The sequence below is a fragment of the Lycorma delicatula genome, chromosome 8, assembly GCF_047948215.1.
Source record: "Lycorma delicatula isolate Av1 chromosome 8, ASM4794821v1, whole genome shotgun sequence".
Lineage (NCBI taxonomy): Eukaryota > Metazoa > Arthropoda > Insecta > Hemiptera > Fulgoridae > Lycorma > Lycorma delicatula.
In genome coordinates, this window is record NC_134462.1 from 26,291,604 (window position 1) to 26,312,820 (window position 21,217).

Genomic DNA, 21,217 nt, shown 5'->3' on the forward strand with positions numbered 1-21,217 from the left:
ATTATTATTATTATTATTATTATTATTATTATTAATTATTATTATTTAATCGCACAAACAAATTTAACAATTACATTTACAAAATTAACATTCAAATTCAGTACACTTAACATTCACAACTACCATTAACATCATACATTTTAAAATTAACATTCATAACGTTAAATTAATCACAGTACAATTACATTTACAAAATTAACATTCAAATTCAGTACACTTAACATTCACAACTATTTACAAACTTCCTACTGGTGTGCACTGTTACACGTTATTATTATTATTTAATCCCACAGTACAATTACATTTACAAAATTAACATTCAAATTCAGTACACTTAACATTCACAACTACCATTAACATTCATACATTTTTAAATTAACATTCATACGTTAAATTAATCACAGTACAATTATATTCACAAAATTAACATTCAAATTCAGTACACTTAACATTCACAACTACCTACCATACCTTAACATTCATACATTTTACTTGTTCGTTGCTGTTACTTATTCCAGCATATAGTCCTCTAAGAAGCCATCAATATTCTGTGCGCCTGGTGTCTCCATTCTGATGGCAAAACTTTTCTCACGTTATTTTTCAAACCTTTCTGGAATATTTTCTTAATGTTAGTCTTAATCAACCTATATTGCAGCGGCCTTCCACTTTACTCTCCCACCGATCCTGTAAATTTTTGTGCATATCTAAAAGCTTTCGATAGGATTCCCGCACACCTTTGTTCTCATTCCACTCTTCTTACTTGTTTCATCAGTGTATCGTTCTAAGACTTCAAATTTTATTATAATTAATATTACTTTCTATTAGGTTAATACGTCCATTTCAATTAGGGCTTGGATTTCAGCCTTTAGTTGTCCTCTAAGAAGCCATCAATATTCTTTGCGCCTGGTGTCTCCATTCTGATGGCAAAACTTTTCTCACGTTATTTTTCAAACCTTTCTGGAATATTTTCTTAATGTTAGTCTTAATCAACCTATATTGCAGCGGCCTTCCACTTTACTCTCCCACCGATCCTGTAAATTTTTGTGCATATCTAAAAGCTTTCGATAGGATTCCCGCACACCTTTGTTCTCATTCCACTCTTCTTACTTGTTTCATCAGTGTATCGTTCTAAGACTTCAAATTTTATTATAATTAATATTACTTTCTATTAGGTTAATACGTCCATTTCAATTAGGGCTTGGATTTCAGCCTTTAGTTGTCCTCTAAGAAGCCATCAATATTCTTTGCGCCTGGTGTCTCCATTCTGATGGCAAACATTTTCTCAGGTTATTCTTTTTTCAGACCTTTCTGGAATATTTTCTTAATGTTAGTCTTCATCAACCTATATTGCAGCACCCTTCCACTTTACTCTCCCACCTAGTTTTTTTAAATTATTTTTACTTTTATGTTTCTTTTAAATAAACTTATCGTATTTTTAAGACTTGAATCTTACACGGGCACAGCGGTTCAAATCCGACTTCATCTCCTTTTTTTTTAACTTAAATATATTGATTTATTAATAATTATTTACCTGATTGTAAAAAAGAAATTACGATAAATAATATTCAATAATAATATTAAAAAAAATGAAAAGTATCAGAAGTTATTAATGAAATAAAATTTTATGTACTTTTTACTAAAAAAAAAATGCGTAATGTAATTTAATAGGCGTACAAGGAAGTCATGTGGTGACCATATCAGATTTTTTTATGTTAACGGTCATAATTTAAGTAAAAATTCTCTTATTTTCTTAATGTTAGTCTTCATCAACCTATATTGCAGCGGCCTTCCACTTTACTCTCCCACCGATCCTGTAAATTTTTGTGCATTTCTAAAAGCTTTCGATAGGATTCCCGCACACCTTTGTTCTCATTCCACTCTTCTTACTTGTTTCATGAGTCTATCATTCTAATTGTTCAGATTTTATTATTATTAATATTCTATTAGGTTAATACTTTAGTTTAAATTTGTTTTAATACTATTAGTTAGTACTAATAGTATTAATAGTACTAATAGTATTTGTTTTAATACTATTTGTTTAGTACTATTAGTTAGTACGTAATAACTTGGTTGTCCAAGTTGTGGCAACGAAAATGTTGCATTTAAAATCCTAACTAATATCGAGGAAGCTGTGAAACCATATAAGGAGGGTATTTAAAAAATGCTTATGAAGATTAAATACCCGATTCGACAATTTGTTGTTATAAGATTTATAAAACCGAAAAAACATATTGCGTAACTTATTGTAATTTATAAGTAATTGTAATATGACATTTTATATATTGGAGTAAAAATACTATTTACTTCTACTGATTGTACAATCTATGGATTGTACGGTTTATAAAGTTTGAGAAAGCTAATATGGTATACGATATTCGACGATGGGAGCAAATTTTATCTCATACTCTTTTGTTACAATTGCTGTTTTATAAAAATCCAGGCTTGAGATCAACAGATAAATCGTATAACAGCGATTTGAGGACAACCAAGGAAAGTACTCAAGATAACCGGCGCTCATTTAATGATGCCGGATATCAGGGGAAAAGCATTAAATCCTACAAATACATTTAACAACATCGTAAAGTTGTTGAAGCATGAAAGACTTAATAATAAGACCTTTGAGTGAGACGTATTCCTTCACCTCTATTCGACAACAACTACCTATTAGCAAAACCATATAGAAACGTATGAATCCTTATGCTGATCAAATGTTCAATTCAATGACTACGATGTCATAATTATGTGAGGAAATACTAGGCCACAAAATACTAGGCAAGTAAATGTTAGGCAAGGAAATGTTGAGTGTTGAAATGACAGGACAGTAAATGGTTAGGTAAAATCAGATCTACTAATGAAATGGGTTTGTTATGATAATGCTTCATCAGGTCTAGGTAGAATGGATTGGGCACTTTTTATGGGTAACCTAAATACTGAGTCTGTACCCGTTATGGTAGTGGGTGTAAGGGCTGGTGTAACACTGACCACTCGCAGAGAGTGCGGTGAATCGATTTACGTACGATTTCGATGTGCGTTTTCTAATAGGTCGTCGTCGACGAATATTGGCGAAGGATAAGTCTCAACTGAACGGTCTTTAAAGAACAACATTCTGTTGTTCATGTACTACAGTTACTGATTTTCATTTGACCGCAGCATTAAAAGACCGTGGTCTTACATTGCTATTACGCGATTTATTTGTCGGTCTCAAAGGTTTTTTTTTATAAAATAGGACTTATTAAATAATACTCTGTTGCCTGGTATAATTAAAACAACTGTGTAAGGGATCGAATTGCAGATTGGTTGAAAAACTACCCTTTTCCACTCCCTATGGGAATTTCTAGTAAATTTCCATAATGTCGATCCCTGTCGACAACAGTTTTGAGTGTTTTATAGTAGGCCTCCGGGGGAGAGATTTCACTCTTTAACAAAAAAAAATCTCAACGCGCCATGGATGCTACAACATGAAATCTTATTTCTATTGTGGTGTGGAAATGTATCCAAACAAATGGTAAATAATGTAGATTCCTGAGCTTAGTGAATACAGAAAAAGAAGCTTTAAAGTAATATGTCATAGATTTTCCTGAAGAATAGCTAATTATGATTGTGAAGAACAGTCATGGTAATCAGAATTCTAAACCAAGTGGTTGATAAAACAAATAACATCAAAGCACTTTTCCAGGTTGGCTGATCGGCTGCATTCAATTCGATATATTGACATCAAAGATAAAGAAAACCTCACTTTGGAAGGCTTTTATTATTCCTTTAACCATATAAGATGTGGTATGTATATTAGATTAGGGAAAATGGAAAAAATTAAAACTTATTTAAACTAAATCTGATAATTTAAATAAAGTTAAATAAATAGGCTTATCATATTTTTCTGGGTCCAACTCGGGATATATTTTTGAAATTAAGTCTTAACAGTTTAGTGAAACATTAAACTATCTATTCAGTTTATTTGTCATTAGATATGACCTTTTTCAGAAATGGTTTGTTTGTTTTAATTACAACATCAAATTCATAACAAGTAAGTTCTGAATTAATTTTTAACATTTAGCAGATGTTTAACAGCAGATACTGAAAGTTGACCCCTTTCTGCAAACCAAATGCTTCCCATAATTGAAAAAACTCTCAACTAGAGCAGATGTCCCAGGCAAAGACATTGCAAAATCAACCATTTTAGAAATATTGCAACATTAAGTCCGCCTTAAAAATTGCATTCCACTTCTCTTCAATAGTATCTGGTACTTTTTCAGAACTTGAACCACAACCTATCCTTTGGTTTTGAATTTCCTGGTTCAACAATGTTCGTTCAATCAAATAATTTATACTTTTTACTTTTATAATTTCATTAACAACTTGTGCACTTTCTTCTAGATCAGACCAGGCAATTTCATTTCGTAGATTTTATCCACTGAAACTTACTAACTTTATCAAAACTGGTTCTTCACAACTCTTAGTATTGGATACTAGAATTATAAAAATTGTCTACGCTTGAGAAGAATTTTTGTTCCTGAACATCATTATTTTCTTTGAGTCCATAGCAATTGTTTGACAAAAGTATAAATTTGTGGGTTTTTCTTTCCTGAAGTTGATAAATTAATTAAGAATATGTCTGAAATGCTTCTGTTGCTGTGACAGAATTAGCTTCAGATTTCTGAACTGCATTATTAAATAACTGTAGAGTACCATAGAAAAATTTCAAAAAAGTTCATTTTTCAGATTTTCAAAAAATCAAACATTAATTTTGTGCATTTGTCACAAGAGAAGTATGATTTTAGACCATAAAAAACAAAATAATTCTTTCTATTGAAGGTAACAGATTAAGGAACATTGTGCTGCTATAAAGTAATACATTTTTGTAATCTGTTTCCATAAATATACAGAAATCTTTAAGTTTAATCTTTCAGTATACATGTGAAAATATTTATAAATTTTTATTACAATAACCTCTATATCCAGGGGTAGAGAATCACATGCCATTTGTACTGAACTGTGTACAATGTGGGCTGGACAAACAATACCTAAAATAGGTCTATCTAAATCACTTTGAAATTTTCTGAACACATTTTCATTCCCCTTTCTCATCACACCACCAAAATTATTGTTAGTATTATCAGCAGTACAACAAACCAACTTTTCTTCAAGTTTGTAATTTTTCACACACTGCAAAATACACTGAGTCAAAATTTGAGCAGTTTAAACTGACATTTCAATGAAATTTAAAAGTTTAACTTGAATTCCCTCCTCCAGACTCAAATATCTTACAGCAATTGGAATGTGTTTTACTTCACTTCTGTTTGAGCTCCATTGTTACTGGTACAACTTTTTTTTTCCATAGAACGCAACACATCAAATGCAAATGGCAAAATAAGGTTAACAATAATTGCCTTGGTTGTGATTCTAACACATGAAAATTTTGGGTCACATAACTTTTTAACCAGTTTAGTTGTGCAGTCATGTTTTGAAACTGAGTTTATATCTAGCAGTGTGGTATGAAAATGTAGCTTTTTTAGCAGCACATTCAGATCACTGTTACTGTTATTCCCATCTTTGGCTTTAAAAAAAATCTTTTATGTTTAGTGAAGCAGTAACATTAGTAGCACTTCTATGTTTAGCTGTTTTCACGTGGTACTCAATATCACCCTTTCCTTTATGTGAAACAGAAAATTCTCCGGGACATTGCGTGCAATAAATACGTTCATTGTTACGGTCATTACACAATTTTAAAAATTTGTATTCCTGTTGCAGGTTAACATTAAATACACATTTCCTTTTGCCATTGCTAAAGTATGAGACAGAAAACGAATAGAGATAAAATGATTAAAAATGTCTAGACGAGTTATTTCACGCACAAAAACAACATAAACATACTGCCCCTGTTTTGTTGCCAAATGACTAAATAAAAAGTTGTGGTGAGACCAGTAGCCACACCTCCATCAAAATGGACATCAGCGTTTGCTTCAAGGTTGGCTGAGAGATGCATGGCCATAAGAGAATGTTTAAAAATGCGATGTCAAACATATAGGTCTAAAATTAAAAAAAAATCCTTGCCAGTCATAAAATTCTCAAAACCTGGACAATTTTTGCAACAATTAATGAGAAAGTTTATTTCTTTTATTAGTTAAGATTTGTTCTTCTTGATGGATCTCTTGCAACAGGTTTCTCTAGAGCATCAACAAGGGAGGTCTGTCCGCCTCTCCCTTGTAGAACAGACCGGAGTCCGTAAATTAACCCAAAATCAGGGGTATGAACTGAAGTAGAGTTCACCAAGGGAACTAGGACTAAATTTCGTTTTGCGGACATTTTTAAGATACCAGAGCACACGATCTGCGACTTCATTGCAGACTCTTATAGCCCCCGTAACACATTTTATATTTCACTTTTTTACCTCATAAGCGCCTACTATTAAAATCATCATTATTATTACTAATAAGTAATCCGGCTTTTTTATTCGGATGAGAGTCTCTTATGAGTTTCATCTTGTATAACAGCTACCGATCTCCCTCAGGGGTCTATTTTAAAAAAATTACCGTTCTTTCTTTATTCCTAAACCATTAGTAACGCATTAACGATGGATTATACTCAGAGCACAATTTATCGTCTCTTACACGATGCGAAGATTTTTTTCTCTAGATAAATGCAACTAGGTCATAAGTAAATACCTGCTTGTAGAAACGTTTTTCCTCCGAATGTTAATCCGTTGACAACAGAGTAAGTGAAATAATGCCTGCTTGAAAACACATCCTCTATTTTAAGAAATCAATAGAAAATAAAACGACTTTGATTTTTTTTTTTTTTTATAATACTGTTTAGAAATCAATAAACAAGCATTTGCATAAACTAAAAATCTATAAATATAAAATCAAAATTTTAATTTAAAATGTTACTTACGTAATAGAAGTGAATAATAATCAGAAAACGAAACTTACCTAAAAAAACAAACAAAATAGTTATTGGTATTTATTACAGATTATAGTTCACTAAAAAAAGTATGTAGTTAATATATATTTTAAAACAGTACGTATACAATATAGTTTATTTCACATATAATTATTTATCCTTATTATAGGAATAATAACTTAATGCATATTTAATCAATACATACTAAAATTATTCTTAAAAGGAAGACCGACTTTTCGTTATAATATTAAAATATATTATTTGTTTAAAATCGTAATTTAATTAAAAATAACGAGAAGAGATCCTCCAATCAAGCAAGTTTAAACTCGCTCACCACCATGATTCACTGTATAAACTTGTATGAAATTACACCAATACAAAGTCAACATAACCACAAATTGAGGTTATGTTGTCTGTTGTCGAACTTAAATTGAGCGTAACTGAAAAACGACTCGGTTAGTCTTCATCAAATTTTCACATGCACAACTACAGATGCTCTACCACAGCATATCTAAATTTCAATGAAATGGTTTTGTACATTTTCGAGCCACAAATTTTATATATAGGCTTATAAGGAAATTGCACTTTAATTGAATGGTATTTTCGTAATCCTCATACCATACAACGTAAAAAAAAAATCAATTTCATCCTCCAATATCACTGTGCGACCGACTGTTATACCGTACATTTCTTCGAAAAGTCAGTAAAAAAGAAGCATCTAAATTTTCATTTGGGTCTACTATGTTCAGAAAAAAAAAATCTTTAGAAACCCGATCCTACCCGCAGACTACGTCGATTCACTAAGAATCACTTCGCACTTGTCAAGTGCAAGGAATTAGTCTAACCGTAACTGTCTTAAGAGAAAGGACTAACTCCGAATTATCCTAATTTTGTAAATATTATATCCATTCCTAAGATTATCTAAAAACAGTATCATTTTTTGTTAACTGTTACTGAATTCTGATGACAGAATTTTGTGTATATATATATATATATTGTTTGATACAGGTAACATTATTTCTTCAAATGTCTTTCCTTTATGGGGAATTGTTAGCACAGAAAAGAGTAAAAAATCGCAGGAAGCAAAGTCCGGTGAAGTTGGTTTGATCCCATATTTTGCCAATAATTTCTGGATAAATTATGATGAATTTTCCAAAAGCTGAGATCTCTTGCTTCGAACAACATCTCTTAGACTACAAAGAAAAGTTATGTAGTAGTTTTTATTGCCAATTTGTAGTTTGTCCTTGAGAATCATGACAATGTTTCAGACCATACATCACTACTTATCCAGAGATTCATAGTAAAACATACGATCGATCGACTTCAGCAGGCTTCTTACTCACCGGATGTTTCCTGCGATTTTTGACTCTTTCCTAACCTTAAATTCCACTTAAAGGAAAGAGATTTAAAGATTGACTTGCACAGTAGAAATTAAAGACTTTTAAGAAATTGAGACTTTTGAGATGTGGATGTGGCACACAATGAAAAATGTTAGACGGCAACAAATGAAGTATTTAGGAGAATCGTAGAAAACAGAAAAATGCTATACTACTTGAGAGGAAGGGGATTTATTGTTGGTCACTTCAATGAAATATACTAAACAGTAGCCATTTTGGTCATAGTTGTAGTCTGAAGTATTTTACATCAAATGTTTTCTTTTTTATGTATTTTAAAATTGTCACAATTTTACCCTTTTTATTTAAAATGTTTGAGTTGCCTCCTATGGTGATTTCGGGTGTGACAAAAAATAGACTTCAGACAGGAGTAATTGCTAATTTTTTTTTATACAACCCTTTAACAGGCTCTGGGAAGTATACTTCCCACTTATTTAAAAATATTATTTTATTATTGCCTGGGAACTCCAGTGGGCTCCGGGAAGTATAATTCCCACATTTGATAACATTAGAACTGAAAATGGTAAAATTTTGAAAATTATAAAGTTATTCTATTGACAGTTGTATTTAAATTTCAAATAATAATTAATTTAGGAAGAACAGGGATTGGAAGGGAAATTAGGTAGGGATGATGCACGTCACCAACACTGTTTAAAACATATCTGAAAAAATAATTAAACGCTGCCTGAATGGGAAAAGAGGAATAAAGATCGGGGGAAGTTTTGCTAATGACATGGCGGTACTGGTGGAGAGCCAGTACTGACAGGATTTGCCCGAATGAGAGAACACTATGAATGAATCCGTCTTTAATCTTATTTCTATAAATGGAATTTTAGGCTTAGGAAAGAATCAAAAATTGCAACATTGCTTAAGATAAGCGTGGGCCTACACTTTGAAGAGGACAAATCACGGAACTAAATGAGTTAAGTATTTTTTTATGGGCCAAGATTGGATACTTTTTTAAATCACACCTCTATTATAAACTTCGGTTTCACGTAACTTAATTACAATTACGGTTAAAAACAATATAGTAAACGATCCCTACCGTTGATGACGATATTAAAAATAAAGGACTGCCGTGAATATCGGTAGATTGAGATAAATAATGTAAAGAAGTTATCCATCGTCGCTTAATTTCAATTAGAAATTCTACAATACGAATCTTAGATATACAACACGTAATTTTTTCTTCGCATTCTCCTTAGTTATGTACATGTGAATAAGTGTGTTGGAGATACAAATTAGCAGACTGTACTGGTAGTTATTTACATAACAATAAAAAAAATACCTTTCGGCACGCCAGAAGACGGAGGTAGATTTCACCGGTGCTAAGTAGGGGATAAAAAAGCGTTCCAGTTTAAAGTTAAGAAAAACTTCAATTTTACTCAATACGAAATTGGTTGTTTACTCAATACTACATGTTTAGCATACGACAAGCACCATCTTCTTACAATTTCAGCAAACATTTGGTCGTCCCCTACCGTAAGGGTTGGTTATATCAAAAGTTGTTTAAGACAAAAGTTGTAGATAATGTTTAAAGAACAAACGACCACTTTAAACCGATTCGATATTGTACCTATAAAGGGAGGTATGATCTATTTTTTCTTCGAAACCCCATTTTTTACCCCCCCTCCCCAGAGCCAATGGTTGATCTCAATGGTGATATCAAAAAACTTAACTTAGATAAGTTTTAGGCCCTTAAACAATTTTAAACAATTCGATATTTCACTTAATAAGAAAGTTATAGCTATACTTTGTTTATTCGAAAAAGCTCCCCATTTCCTCTCCAATGGTCCGATTTTGCTCATTAATGAACTCGACCGAGATTTTGGGTCGTTATATTTTACGTATAAATTTGAAAGTGATTGTCGCAAAATTACGGCTGTTATCGTGTCCACAAGAAAGTGAAATATATATAAAAAATGTTGTAATTTTACGGAAGGCGAATCATGGTACCCATTACAATAGGTAGCTTTCTTTTGAAATCTACCTCAAAATGTAGGTAAATATTTTTCCTAATCTTCCTGTAATACGGAATTTTGTTTCTATAGGTAATAACATTTCTGGGGGTAAAAAATGTTTAATTTTAAGAATATAAAAAAATCCAAAGTAAAATCATCTTCATTCCAGTGAAGATTGTTATATTTAAGTCAATCAGTCGAATAATTTCTGTAATATATTGAATTCAATTCTTCATAATCATTTTTGAAATATGAAGGTTGCTGAAATACATTTCAATTTTGAAATAAATAGAATCGATCTTTTAGAGTTTAATTATAGATTAAATTATTTTTTTACATGGTAGGTAAGATGTTTACTGTTATAGTTTCAAACTTTTTTAAAAAAAAAATAAAATGAAAATTCTGTTTTTATTTTTTTGTGCGTTTTAAAAACTGTCTGCTAGTCAGAATGGAAAACTGAAGAATTTTTAATTTAAAGGAAAATAAAAGTTAACAGAGTTTAAACGGTATAAAAAATGTTATAAGTGTTTAATTTATTTCTAAAAGTTATTCATACAAATGTTATAATTCTATACATTTACTTTTGAACAGTATAATTTTCACCTAGTACTATAACTCTTTCATAAAACCACGTCGTACACAAACAAGAAATCTGGGTGCATTCATCGGTACAAATCGCAACTTTATCTGTCAGTACTACTAATATTGATTTGATATCAGATCCTAATATTTGATATGATACGCATGAGATTTACAAAAACAGTACAGGACATTTACACAAAAAGTACAGGACAGAACTACTAAATCTAGTTTTACACTTTGCATTTAACAAGTAGTTATCATACTACAGACAAATTATCATTAATAATAACAAAAAAATTTTGCTTACTCATCGTGTGGAATGATACTGATGCAAATTCATAATATCCATTAATAAAATTTGATAAATAATAGTAAACCAGTGGTTCCCAAACTCTTCCGAATCACAGCGCCCTTTTTCAATTAAAATTTTTCCACGGGCCCTACCATAAGTAAAAAAATGACTACTCGTAACAGATAAAAATAAATAAAACTTGTGTATCTTCATTACTTTTTTTTACTTTATTAACATTAAATTAATAATTATAGGGTGCCCCTGTGAATAGGGTGCTCCGCGGCTCCCTGGAGCGCCGCAGCGCACACTGTAGTTAACTATGACTAGTTTATACATCAACTGAAAGAAGTCAAAACTCTAAAGTAATTTTTTTTAAATTGTAATACTTTCCTGGTATCGGTTACTTCTTCTTATGTAGTGGAAAAATAATAACATATATTTATACATAACTGAAAAAGAATCTAAAATTTCTTTTTTGATACTAAGATTTCTTTTATGATGAATTTTTAAAATTATGTTAAAATAAACCAAAAAGGACTTCAAAAAATCTGTATTTTTTACTTTTTCTGCTCCCCTCCAAAATGATCTTACAAGAAATTTTTTTTGATTTTATACATTTACTATGTTAAATGGAAGAAAACAGAAAAAATTCCACTAAAAAGTGGACAACTAATAAAAAATTACCTAAGATTCTTTTTATGGAGGGGAGGATGAATTACGATGAAATTTTATTGTAATATTACCACTAAAATTTTATCACTTAATAGTATTAAAATTTTAAATAAACCCCAAAAAGTTTCAAAAAATTAATATTTTTAACTTTGATTGGCTTGCCCCTTAATATTGCCCTTAAAGTATTTTTTTTTTTATTACTTGCACTATCACTATACCCCGGAAAAGTTTTAAAAAATTTGATTAAAAACATGCAATAAATAAAAATATATTTTTTTAATTTTTGAACAAAATATTTTTTAATTTTGGGACAATTTTTTTAAAAAAGATGGTTAAGATGCAGGCATGTAATGCCTGCATATAAGCTTAATATAAAGTGCGATAATGTTAACAAAATTTTGAAAATATTGACCCCCCAAAATCTCCCATCCCCTTCTCCTGGAGATATTGATCCCAAAATTTTACCAACAAATTGCCCCATATACACGAATGTCTGTATAAAATTTCATCAAAATCGGTTCATCCAGTCACGTTATTAAGCTTCAAACACGCCAATGCAAGTACATAAGTACTAACATTACCCCCATCTTTATTTTTGCTTTTTTGGTGTCCTTGGTTCATGTCCCATTTTTTGATTAATTGCCACGCCAGGAAGTAAAGATCATTCAATTTAAATATAATAAACTTACTTTCTACGCGAATGGAAGCTAGCGTACGTAAAACTTTTTCCTTCATATTCACCAAAAAATCTGGAATCTTGTAACTGAATGCGGTTTATTTCATTCCCAGAACATCTTCCATATAGTCTATGACATTCTTCAGAAGATGTCTGACCCTCTCTGAAATAAGTACAATTAAACATACAAACCCAGAGAAAGTAGTATCTACAAGTTTTGTTAAATCAATAAATACCTGAAATAAAATTTATTATGCTTAAAACAATTTATTTTTAATAAAATATGACATTGTTAACCAAATTGGAATGTATTTTAGTGAGGAGGATTATATGAATGAGACAGTACCTGAAAAAATGTCACATCCTTGCTATGAATTGAACCCAAGACCGATTTTAAAGTCAACTAATGATTGATTGTCCACATTCCAATGGTTTGGGATTCCCAGTCAAAGCTTTTGGGTCAGGATTTTTAAGAAACTATGATAAATTTTTTTCAAAATTTCACAGAATGAATATAGAAAATAAAAATATTAACTGTAAAATAAAATATCTAATTTTGGTAATTTTTCTTAATTTTACTGAGAATTAATTCAGTAAGTACAGAAGATTTCCTGTAACTGTTGAAATCTCCTTAGAAATGCCATTTAATAATAGCTCTTTTCATTTTATCTGAATTAACTGAATATTATCAGAGATACTTGCATATAGATACCGTGTAGTAATCAGGGGAGAGAGGAAAGGTAATAAGCTAATTTGTGTACTATAGAAGTCTCTTTGCATCACATCCATCTTGTCAATTTGGGGCTCGTAGTAGCCGGATCCCATATACATATAGTGGAGTATACCTGAAATGTTTTACACCTCTGGTTCACTAGGATAATAGGTGTTACATATTATTTATTATTAATAATAAAATGGTGGTGAGAAGGTAGTATCGAAGAACTATTAGCATTAAAACCTACCTGGTTTTCCCAAATGTGTTAAAACTTTTAATAGTTTATTGTTTTTATTTACACTTTCCTCATTGGAGGACAGACATCATCTTCATTCCACTCATAGAGATGAGTTAAACAGTAAATAAAAATCAGCAGATAATTATTCTTATTCTTAATATTTTAGTTTATTTTTGGGATATGCAATACTCGCAAGATTCTTTTGCTTCATTATGTTTTGATATCGATCATTTTCATTTAACTAGTTTTATGCATTTTCTATTACTTTTTTGTGGACTAATTTTTTCTAAATTTTGCTTCCTCAGTGGAATGTTAAATACTGCAATACTTATCTTGATTTTTATCTTCTATTCATTTCATTCATATTGTTTTTATAATCATCACATTTTTTAATAGTCAATAATTCTTATGACTAATTTTTGTTGAATCGAGCTTCTTAAAATATAAAAAGAATTATTTGTATTTTTGAAGAACAATATTATCTTATAATGTCTATCAAGTACCATTAACAATGTGGATTTTGCTCTTACAAAATTCTTACTGAATAATATTTAAATACGTATAAAATGTCAAAGGTGGTTTTACAAAAAAATTAGCGTAAAAAATTTCTTAAGTGTATCATTTCAGTTTATACATTTTTGGATTGAAATATTCACATCTATTAATATATTTGTGAATGTTTATGCACTATTCATAGTATCTTCTTTAACATGATTTGTAATAATACTTTTTCCAAATGGAAAAATGGAGCTTATTATTAACACATATAAAAAGTATATTATCTTAAATTTAATAAGAATTTAACTTTGTAGAAGCACTAAAAAAGGGTCATAAAGTAATAAAAAAAAACATTGTAAGCAGTAACATACAATGAGATAAAATGACCTGCAAAAGAAATTATGCTAATGAGTTGTGTAAAGATGATATCAAAAGGGAGAATCAAGAGGTAAATATTAAAAATTAAAAAACATAACCGACAAAAAAAATCATTGCCGACAAACATTGCTCTTTAATGTAGGATAATTAACAATATAGGATAATTAAAGAGTATGCAGGTGACAATTTTGTATATATTGTATATTTTTTCTACTTTGTTAAATTTATTTAAACATATATACATCAGCAGTTGAACTCCTACAGTGGAACAAATATATATATATTTGTATGTATATACATACATATATATACCTTAAATGCATTACACTCCTTTTTTGGGCAGTCATGTAAAAACACTAGTAAGGCAACAAATTCACACGTATGAGATACAAGATTTCCAAATCATTAAAAATAAAGCGCGAGATGTGAGTTATTCAAAAACAACCCATTCATCTGACAGACTTTTTTTTAAATTTATTTAACACACACACATATATATATATATATACATAATATGTTTAATAATATATAAATATTATTTATACACTGTCACTCCTGGTAACATAAGGATTCCAACAGTGGGTCATATATCTCAACTGGTTTAGCCAATGAGCTGGTATGGTGGAGCAAATGTACATACATACATATACATACACCCTAAATACATTCCTTTTTGGGCAGTTTTGTAAAAAGCTCTAGATTAGTGTAAAAAATCAATCGCATAAAAAAAAGGAAGAAAAGCTGTAATAAAAAAAAACTGTGCCAAAAATAAAGTATGTGCAGATCGTATATAAAGTAAGTCTCCTATTTTTTTCTACAATTGTTAATTTATATTATTCTGACCGATGCCATATCTACAAAAAATACTGGACAAAAATACTGTTTTTTATGCAATTTTAAAATTTTGGCCTTCCTCTTGTTTCTGAATAGATGCAACATTATTCAAGGTTCCTACTTTTGAAAAAAAGGGAAGGAAATTGCTTTAATATGTTCTGTATGTATGATAAAACATAGAGTATGTGTTCACTGAAAGTAGATTCTTGTGGTAGTATAGAGATCACAATGAAATTGAGAACAAACAATGAAAAATGTACTAAGTTTAAATAACTACTTACAGCTTTCATAAATGTAAGCAACTTATCAATTACTGTAACATTATCATCCAGAATACCACCATGTTCTTTGTGTCGTAGTTTAAAGGCAATGGTTTTAAATAATTTTAATAATATCAGCATTAAAAATAGCTGTGAGAAATATAGAACCAGAAATTTAATCTTTTGACTTGAATTTCTGATCTAAATGGAATATGTCACACTATATCAATACAGTTAGACAGACATAACTTCTTTAAAAAAAAATCTTACTTTTTACATATATTTTGTTGACTGTCTTTTCAAACATTTTGATGAATATCTGTTTCACTTTTATAAATTAACTGAGTTATATGTAGTGGATCCATTATTGAGTTAATAAAAAAAGTGGTTGAATATACTAACTATTTTGTTGTATTCTACAGTTTCCATCTAAAAACTATGCTTTAATGAGCAAAAATTATGCTATATTTAGCAGAGTAAATTAATTATCTCATGTGTATCATTGAAACCAATAACACATATTTAAAATTATTGGTTTACAAAATATCATGACCTCAGTCATTTTTATAGATTTAAAGAGTATCAGTTAGTCAATCAACTGGAACTCTACACATTGTGGATTCATAAATAAATATTAGTAATACAAATATTTCAGTAAACATTAAAAAAATAATAAAATATTAAAAGTATAATATTATTAACTGATAATACAAAGCAGTTGTTGACAAAATTAGACTAAAATGATTCAAAAATACTATTAGTTTTATGAATTAATTTTTCCTCACTGGAATGAGAATTCAGTTTTTAGTAATTCAGCATTATTCTTTAAATATTATTTACAAATAAAATAACTGAAAAAAAAAATGAACTTACTGTCCTCTTGAGGTATGTAATAAAAGTGTAACAAGGGAGAGGCACCAGGACATGTGCAGTTGTTTGCTAGCAAGGCATACTTCAATTCATCTTCACATACAATGTGCTCAGCAAATTTAACATGTAGTTTATTCTCGGGACGGAAGATCTGAACATACTGTGGCACACAAGGTGCAAAATCTTTCACAGCCCATGATCTCAATATCGTGTGCTCATCCTGTGCAGTGAAAGAAAAATAAAAATATTAATATATAATAATTGTAGAAAAATTACCTGTAAAGTGCTACATATCAATAAAATAGTGAGGAACATCAATGAATAGTTTTAATTAGATGGTATTATTTTAATTTCAGAAAGACGTCTTGATGAGCTCTGTAATGTGAAACCTTGAAGCACTTATCGGGTATACTGATACCATCAATCTATTATTGTTTAATAAAAGTTTAGTTTTCATATTATGAATAAAAAATACTACTTGAGACTTTTAAAAATTAAATATTTTTTAGTGCGTTATAGATTCGGATTTTATGAACAATATTCAGCAAACAACCAACTTGTGTAGAAATGAGTATAGAAATCAGTATCAATAAGAATATATTTTGAAAAGGAAGATTGTGATAAATAATTTCACTGATGGAGTAACAGATTAGCATTTAAAAGCTGATAAAAGAAAATGTATTCATATTGGAACAATTTGATTATAAGTACAAAAAAAAAATTATATGTACAAGTAATTTTTAATTTATTCCTTTTAAAGTAAATAAGAACATATTACTTATAAAAGTAACATAGCTGTAAGAAAAGAGCACCGAGCGTATGTACTAAACACAAAAGAAAACAGTTTCCATGAATTTCAAATTTTCAAACCGACATTTTTTATCCTTTATCAAAAATTGTAACGATGAATCTTACATTTAATTCTGCAAGTTTGTCTGTTTATTTGCAACAGCCTCACATGAGAACCAACTGATCAATCCCTTTCAAATTTGCAGGATACATTTGTGTTATCCCCGGGAAGGTTTTAAGACATAGTTGAGGCCCTAGCTCCCACGGGTGAAGTTGTGAATTAAAGATATTCATAAAAGAGAAAAAAATTAATCCTTTTACTTCATTATTAAATTCCTGTCATTTTGACAACAGAAACAGGTTATGGAGTTTTTCTCACCAAAAGTCTGTGTACCATAGTTAATATTATTATGTCTGTTTATTTCTTTTTCAGGTTTCTATAAAACCTGAATACTTTTAGTATTATTCTCACAATACTGAGAGTAACAAACAATGCAGGGGGGTCTGAGGGCAGAGCCCCTGGTCAGACAGGAATGGCAAAAATGAATCTGTGGCCCTGGGTTCAGCCATATGACCCCTGGAGGCCCCAGGACTCACCTGGGCCAACATGGGTCCTAAAGGTCCAGGTTTAATGGCTAGACAGTCAGGCAAGCAAAGCAAGTCCCAACTGTCAACCTTATCATATTATTTATGAAAATAAGAATTTCCATGGTAACAGATATAAACTATTTTTTAAACAATCTTTAATAAACATTAATGTATCAGTAATTTATGTAGTGCTACATAACTAGCACCAGAATTCACATAAGGAAATGTTATATTGCAAATTAATATTTCCAAACATTTAAAATTAAAATTCTGACATGTTGGTGTGCATATTATAGTGTTAAAACTAAAAAGCAATTTGACAATCGAGAGAATTTTCTGCTTATTCTTTAACTTGAATTCGTTCAATGTATATAAATTATTTTGGTGATGTTTGAACAAATACTGAAATATAAAACGTACGTATTTTATTATTTTCTTTAATGTGATGAATAATTCCAGTACTACCTGCAAGATTATGATGGCAGTATTTCTGTTATCACAGTTAAAACTGTGTTTTAACTCAAACTTAAAGTCACAAATTTTTTTTAATACAAATTTAGTAAAAAAAACTTTTTTCTTCATATTTTGTTTCAATTCTCAGCAAGGGACTGACTTTATTTTATTCATCACATCATCTAATTTAGTTACTTCATCGTGGTAAGATTGTAAATCTACATAGAGTTTTATATAACAGAAAAAAAATTGTTTTCTTAAGAATGGATGAAGATTGTTAAGTTAGCTAACTACTTTTACAGTTAAATTTGTACATATTCTTAAATAAAATTTAAGAACATGTGTTACCTATATAAGGATTGAGGAAGAGATAAAAAAAATAATAAAGTAAACTTCAAAACTGAATAAGTACAACAGTTCTGTGAGCGTATTACAATTTTAATTCAAAAATGACTGATGAACACCACATGTAATATTGTATTTACCTCCAAGTTTTAATGACTAGTTCCAAATTTAAATTTATTTCTATATTTTCTACAAAAATAAGAGTAAAGTAGTTTTTACAACAAAAATTTCTTTATAAGCTTTAGGTAATGTGATAATTTCTCAACAGTCATTTTTTGTTCAACTTATTACTGTTTTACATAATATATTTTAACAGTTGTGTTTTTAACAAAAACTAAAAATCTTAATTTCACTTAATGAAATATTTACTTATCCAATGTATAAGTATATAATCAAATTACCAGATGGTTTATTTTTATAAAATTAACCCTCCCAACTATCAGAAATGTTTTTTTAATTTGTAAGCATATAACCCTGAGACAAGGAATGCTCGTTGTTTATATCCTTCACTTAGACCATGCGATTAAATGGAAGTGAAAAATTGATAGTGGGGAAATGAGAGGAAGACAGAGTGGTTGCAATGAAAATATAATACAGAAAAGTGAACACAAAAGAACATATTTATTCAAAGAAAGTCAAAACAAAAAAAAAAAAATACACATTTTGATGATTTTAAGAAACATAGGTGTTATTAAAGAGACGGAAAGGTTTTGGAAGAAACAGGGGAATAACTAGAACACCAAACCAAATTTTTATGACAATGCTGAACTGTAATTGCTTCAAAAAAATTTTATTTCAACTAGTTTTTAGTAAAAATAAGTTGTAAGCAAGTAAGTGAAGAATAATAAGTATGATATATGCTGAAATGAAATGTTGAAAAAATGAAGTGTATAAAAGCTAGTAAAATATAATGAATAAAATTACTAGAATATGATAAAAAAAAGGTGTAGCTAAATACTTTGTAAATGCAGAAATTGTATTCCTTGAAAACAGTTCATAACATGTTTTGGTAACATCTTAATATGTTATACCTTTTATTAGCTTTTCAACACCAACCCGAACTCAAGTGGTATAGAAGTTAAATATTACGAAAGGAAAATATATACCCAAATTATAAAAGAAAAATATATACCCATAAAGCAATAATTTTTAAAATATATTATAGATTATGGAGAAAAATGATGCTTGAAAGAGCCTAGAGATTAATCTTGTCTCCTAGACACTCCTAAATGTTAATTATTTTGTAGAATATGCTATTTTTGTATATGTACCTAGAGGCTATTAAAAAAAAAATCCTTTATCTAAAGTCCTTAACATCATTACTGGCTGGCTGTCTTTTTAAAATACTCGTTAAAGAAGCTTTATGGTGATGAAATGCTACGCTAAGTATTCTTCAGGCACAATCCAGGCAGTTAAGACTGCAAAATACCTCAGGTTATGGTTGGGCCACAGGAGGTCTTTCACGTTTCATGTCCAATAAGTTTGGGTAAAAGCCAAACAAGTCGTCCAAAGCCTGAACAGATTGCTGAGAACTATGACTGGGGTGTGGGCCTCTAAACGGAGATTGTATTCCCACATAGTAAATTCCATTTTACTGTATGGTGTACTAGTATGGTACAGAGATTTGAGGATAGCTCTGAGAATTCATGGTCACCGAGGTGTTTCCGCTGCAGCGAAAACCCCGCTCATGGCTGATTCCTGGGTGAAAGTAGTCAAAGGTACGAGTAAAGAGGAGGCACATTGTGAGCTAGGAGTGGCAGATAAGGTGGACTGTTTCACATAAAAGTGAATGGACGAGACGATTAAATATGCGAGATTGTGCCATGGATCAGGAGGGAATTCGATGAGCTAAATCACTGGCTCACACAGTTCCTGACTGGCCATGGCTCCTTCAGAGCGTACTTGTTTGCGAGACAACACAGAGCAGATAGTCCAGAGTGTCCGTACTGCAGTGAAAGAGAAAGAGCAAAACATCATCTTTTCCTGTAGTAGACAGGAGAAGAAAAGATGATAGTGCGCAGCATAATAACACAAATTAATCTTGACAATGTGATTAATATAATGCTAATGGGAAGTGACCAATTTGCAGCCGTGGCTAATTTTGTCTGATGAGTGTTACAACAGAAAGAAAATGATGAAGCAAGGAGAGTTAGACAAGTGAGTTGAATACACAACGAAGCCCTGGCAGCCAGGTCGGATGTTGCAAGGGGGTGAAAGACAGCCCCTCGTGGAGTTGCCCCTCATCTGTGTTTACATGGATGGGTGTTAGTGATAAAACGGTGGGACTCCCGTAGCCTCTGAGCAAGAAGTGAGTGATACCAATGTCCAAAAGGAAGGTAGACAGGATGTAGTATGTGAATACTAGCCAAAGTGAGTAGAGTCGGTAAGTCATTATGTTATCTAGTTATTGATTAAACTATATAGTTAATTAGTTGAAGCAGTGAACTAAAACAGTCTGAAAAGAAACAGCCCAGAAGTAGCTGACAGAGGTATCAAGAGTCATTTTGGGGGGGTGTGGGTTGAGGGACAGCTTTCATTGGAGTCCACCGTCTGTTCGTGCTTGTCACCTTCAGAGTTGTGATATACTTAATTGCAAAAATGGCTCTGGGTAGAAAGGAACGGTGAAACCGGAGTTTTAGTTGGTAGGGTGCGGGCACACATACGCTCTATAACATCTAGTCGAATGCGAGTCTGCCACTGATATACTTAATTGCAAAACTGGCTCTGGGTAGAAAGGAACGGTGAAACCGGAGTTTTAGTTGGTAGGGTGCG

General features: G+C 30.6%; 1 protein-coding gene across 1 annotated transcript in view; it reads right to left on the reverse strand.

Moving 5' to 3' along the window:
* The window catches only part of LOC142329176 (uncharacterized), a 161,488-nt gene that overhangs the window by 51,820 nt on the left and 88,451 nt on the right, over positions 1-21,217 (reverse strand). Inside the window, exons 8-9 of the mRNA XM_075373563.1 lie at positions 16,274-16,490; positions 6,892-6,929 (exon numbers count right to left, since the gene is read on the reverse strand). Of these exons, the coding sequence (XP_075229678.1) occupies positions 6,892-6,929; positions 16,274-16,490 (255 nt within the window). The remainder of the gene's footprint in view (positions 1-6,891; positions 6,930-16,273; positions 16,491-21,217) is intronic.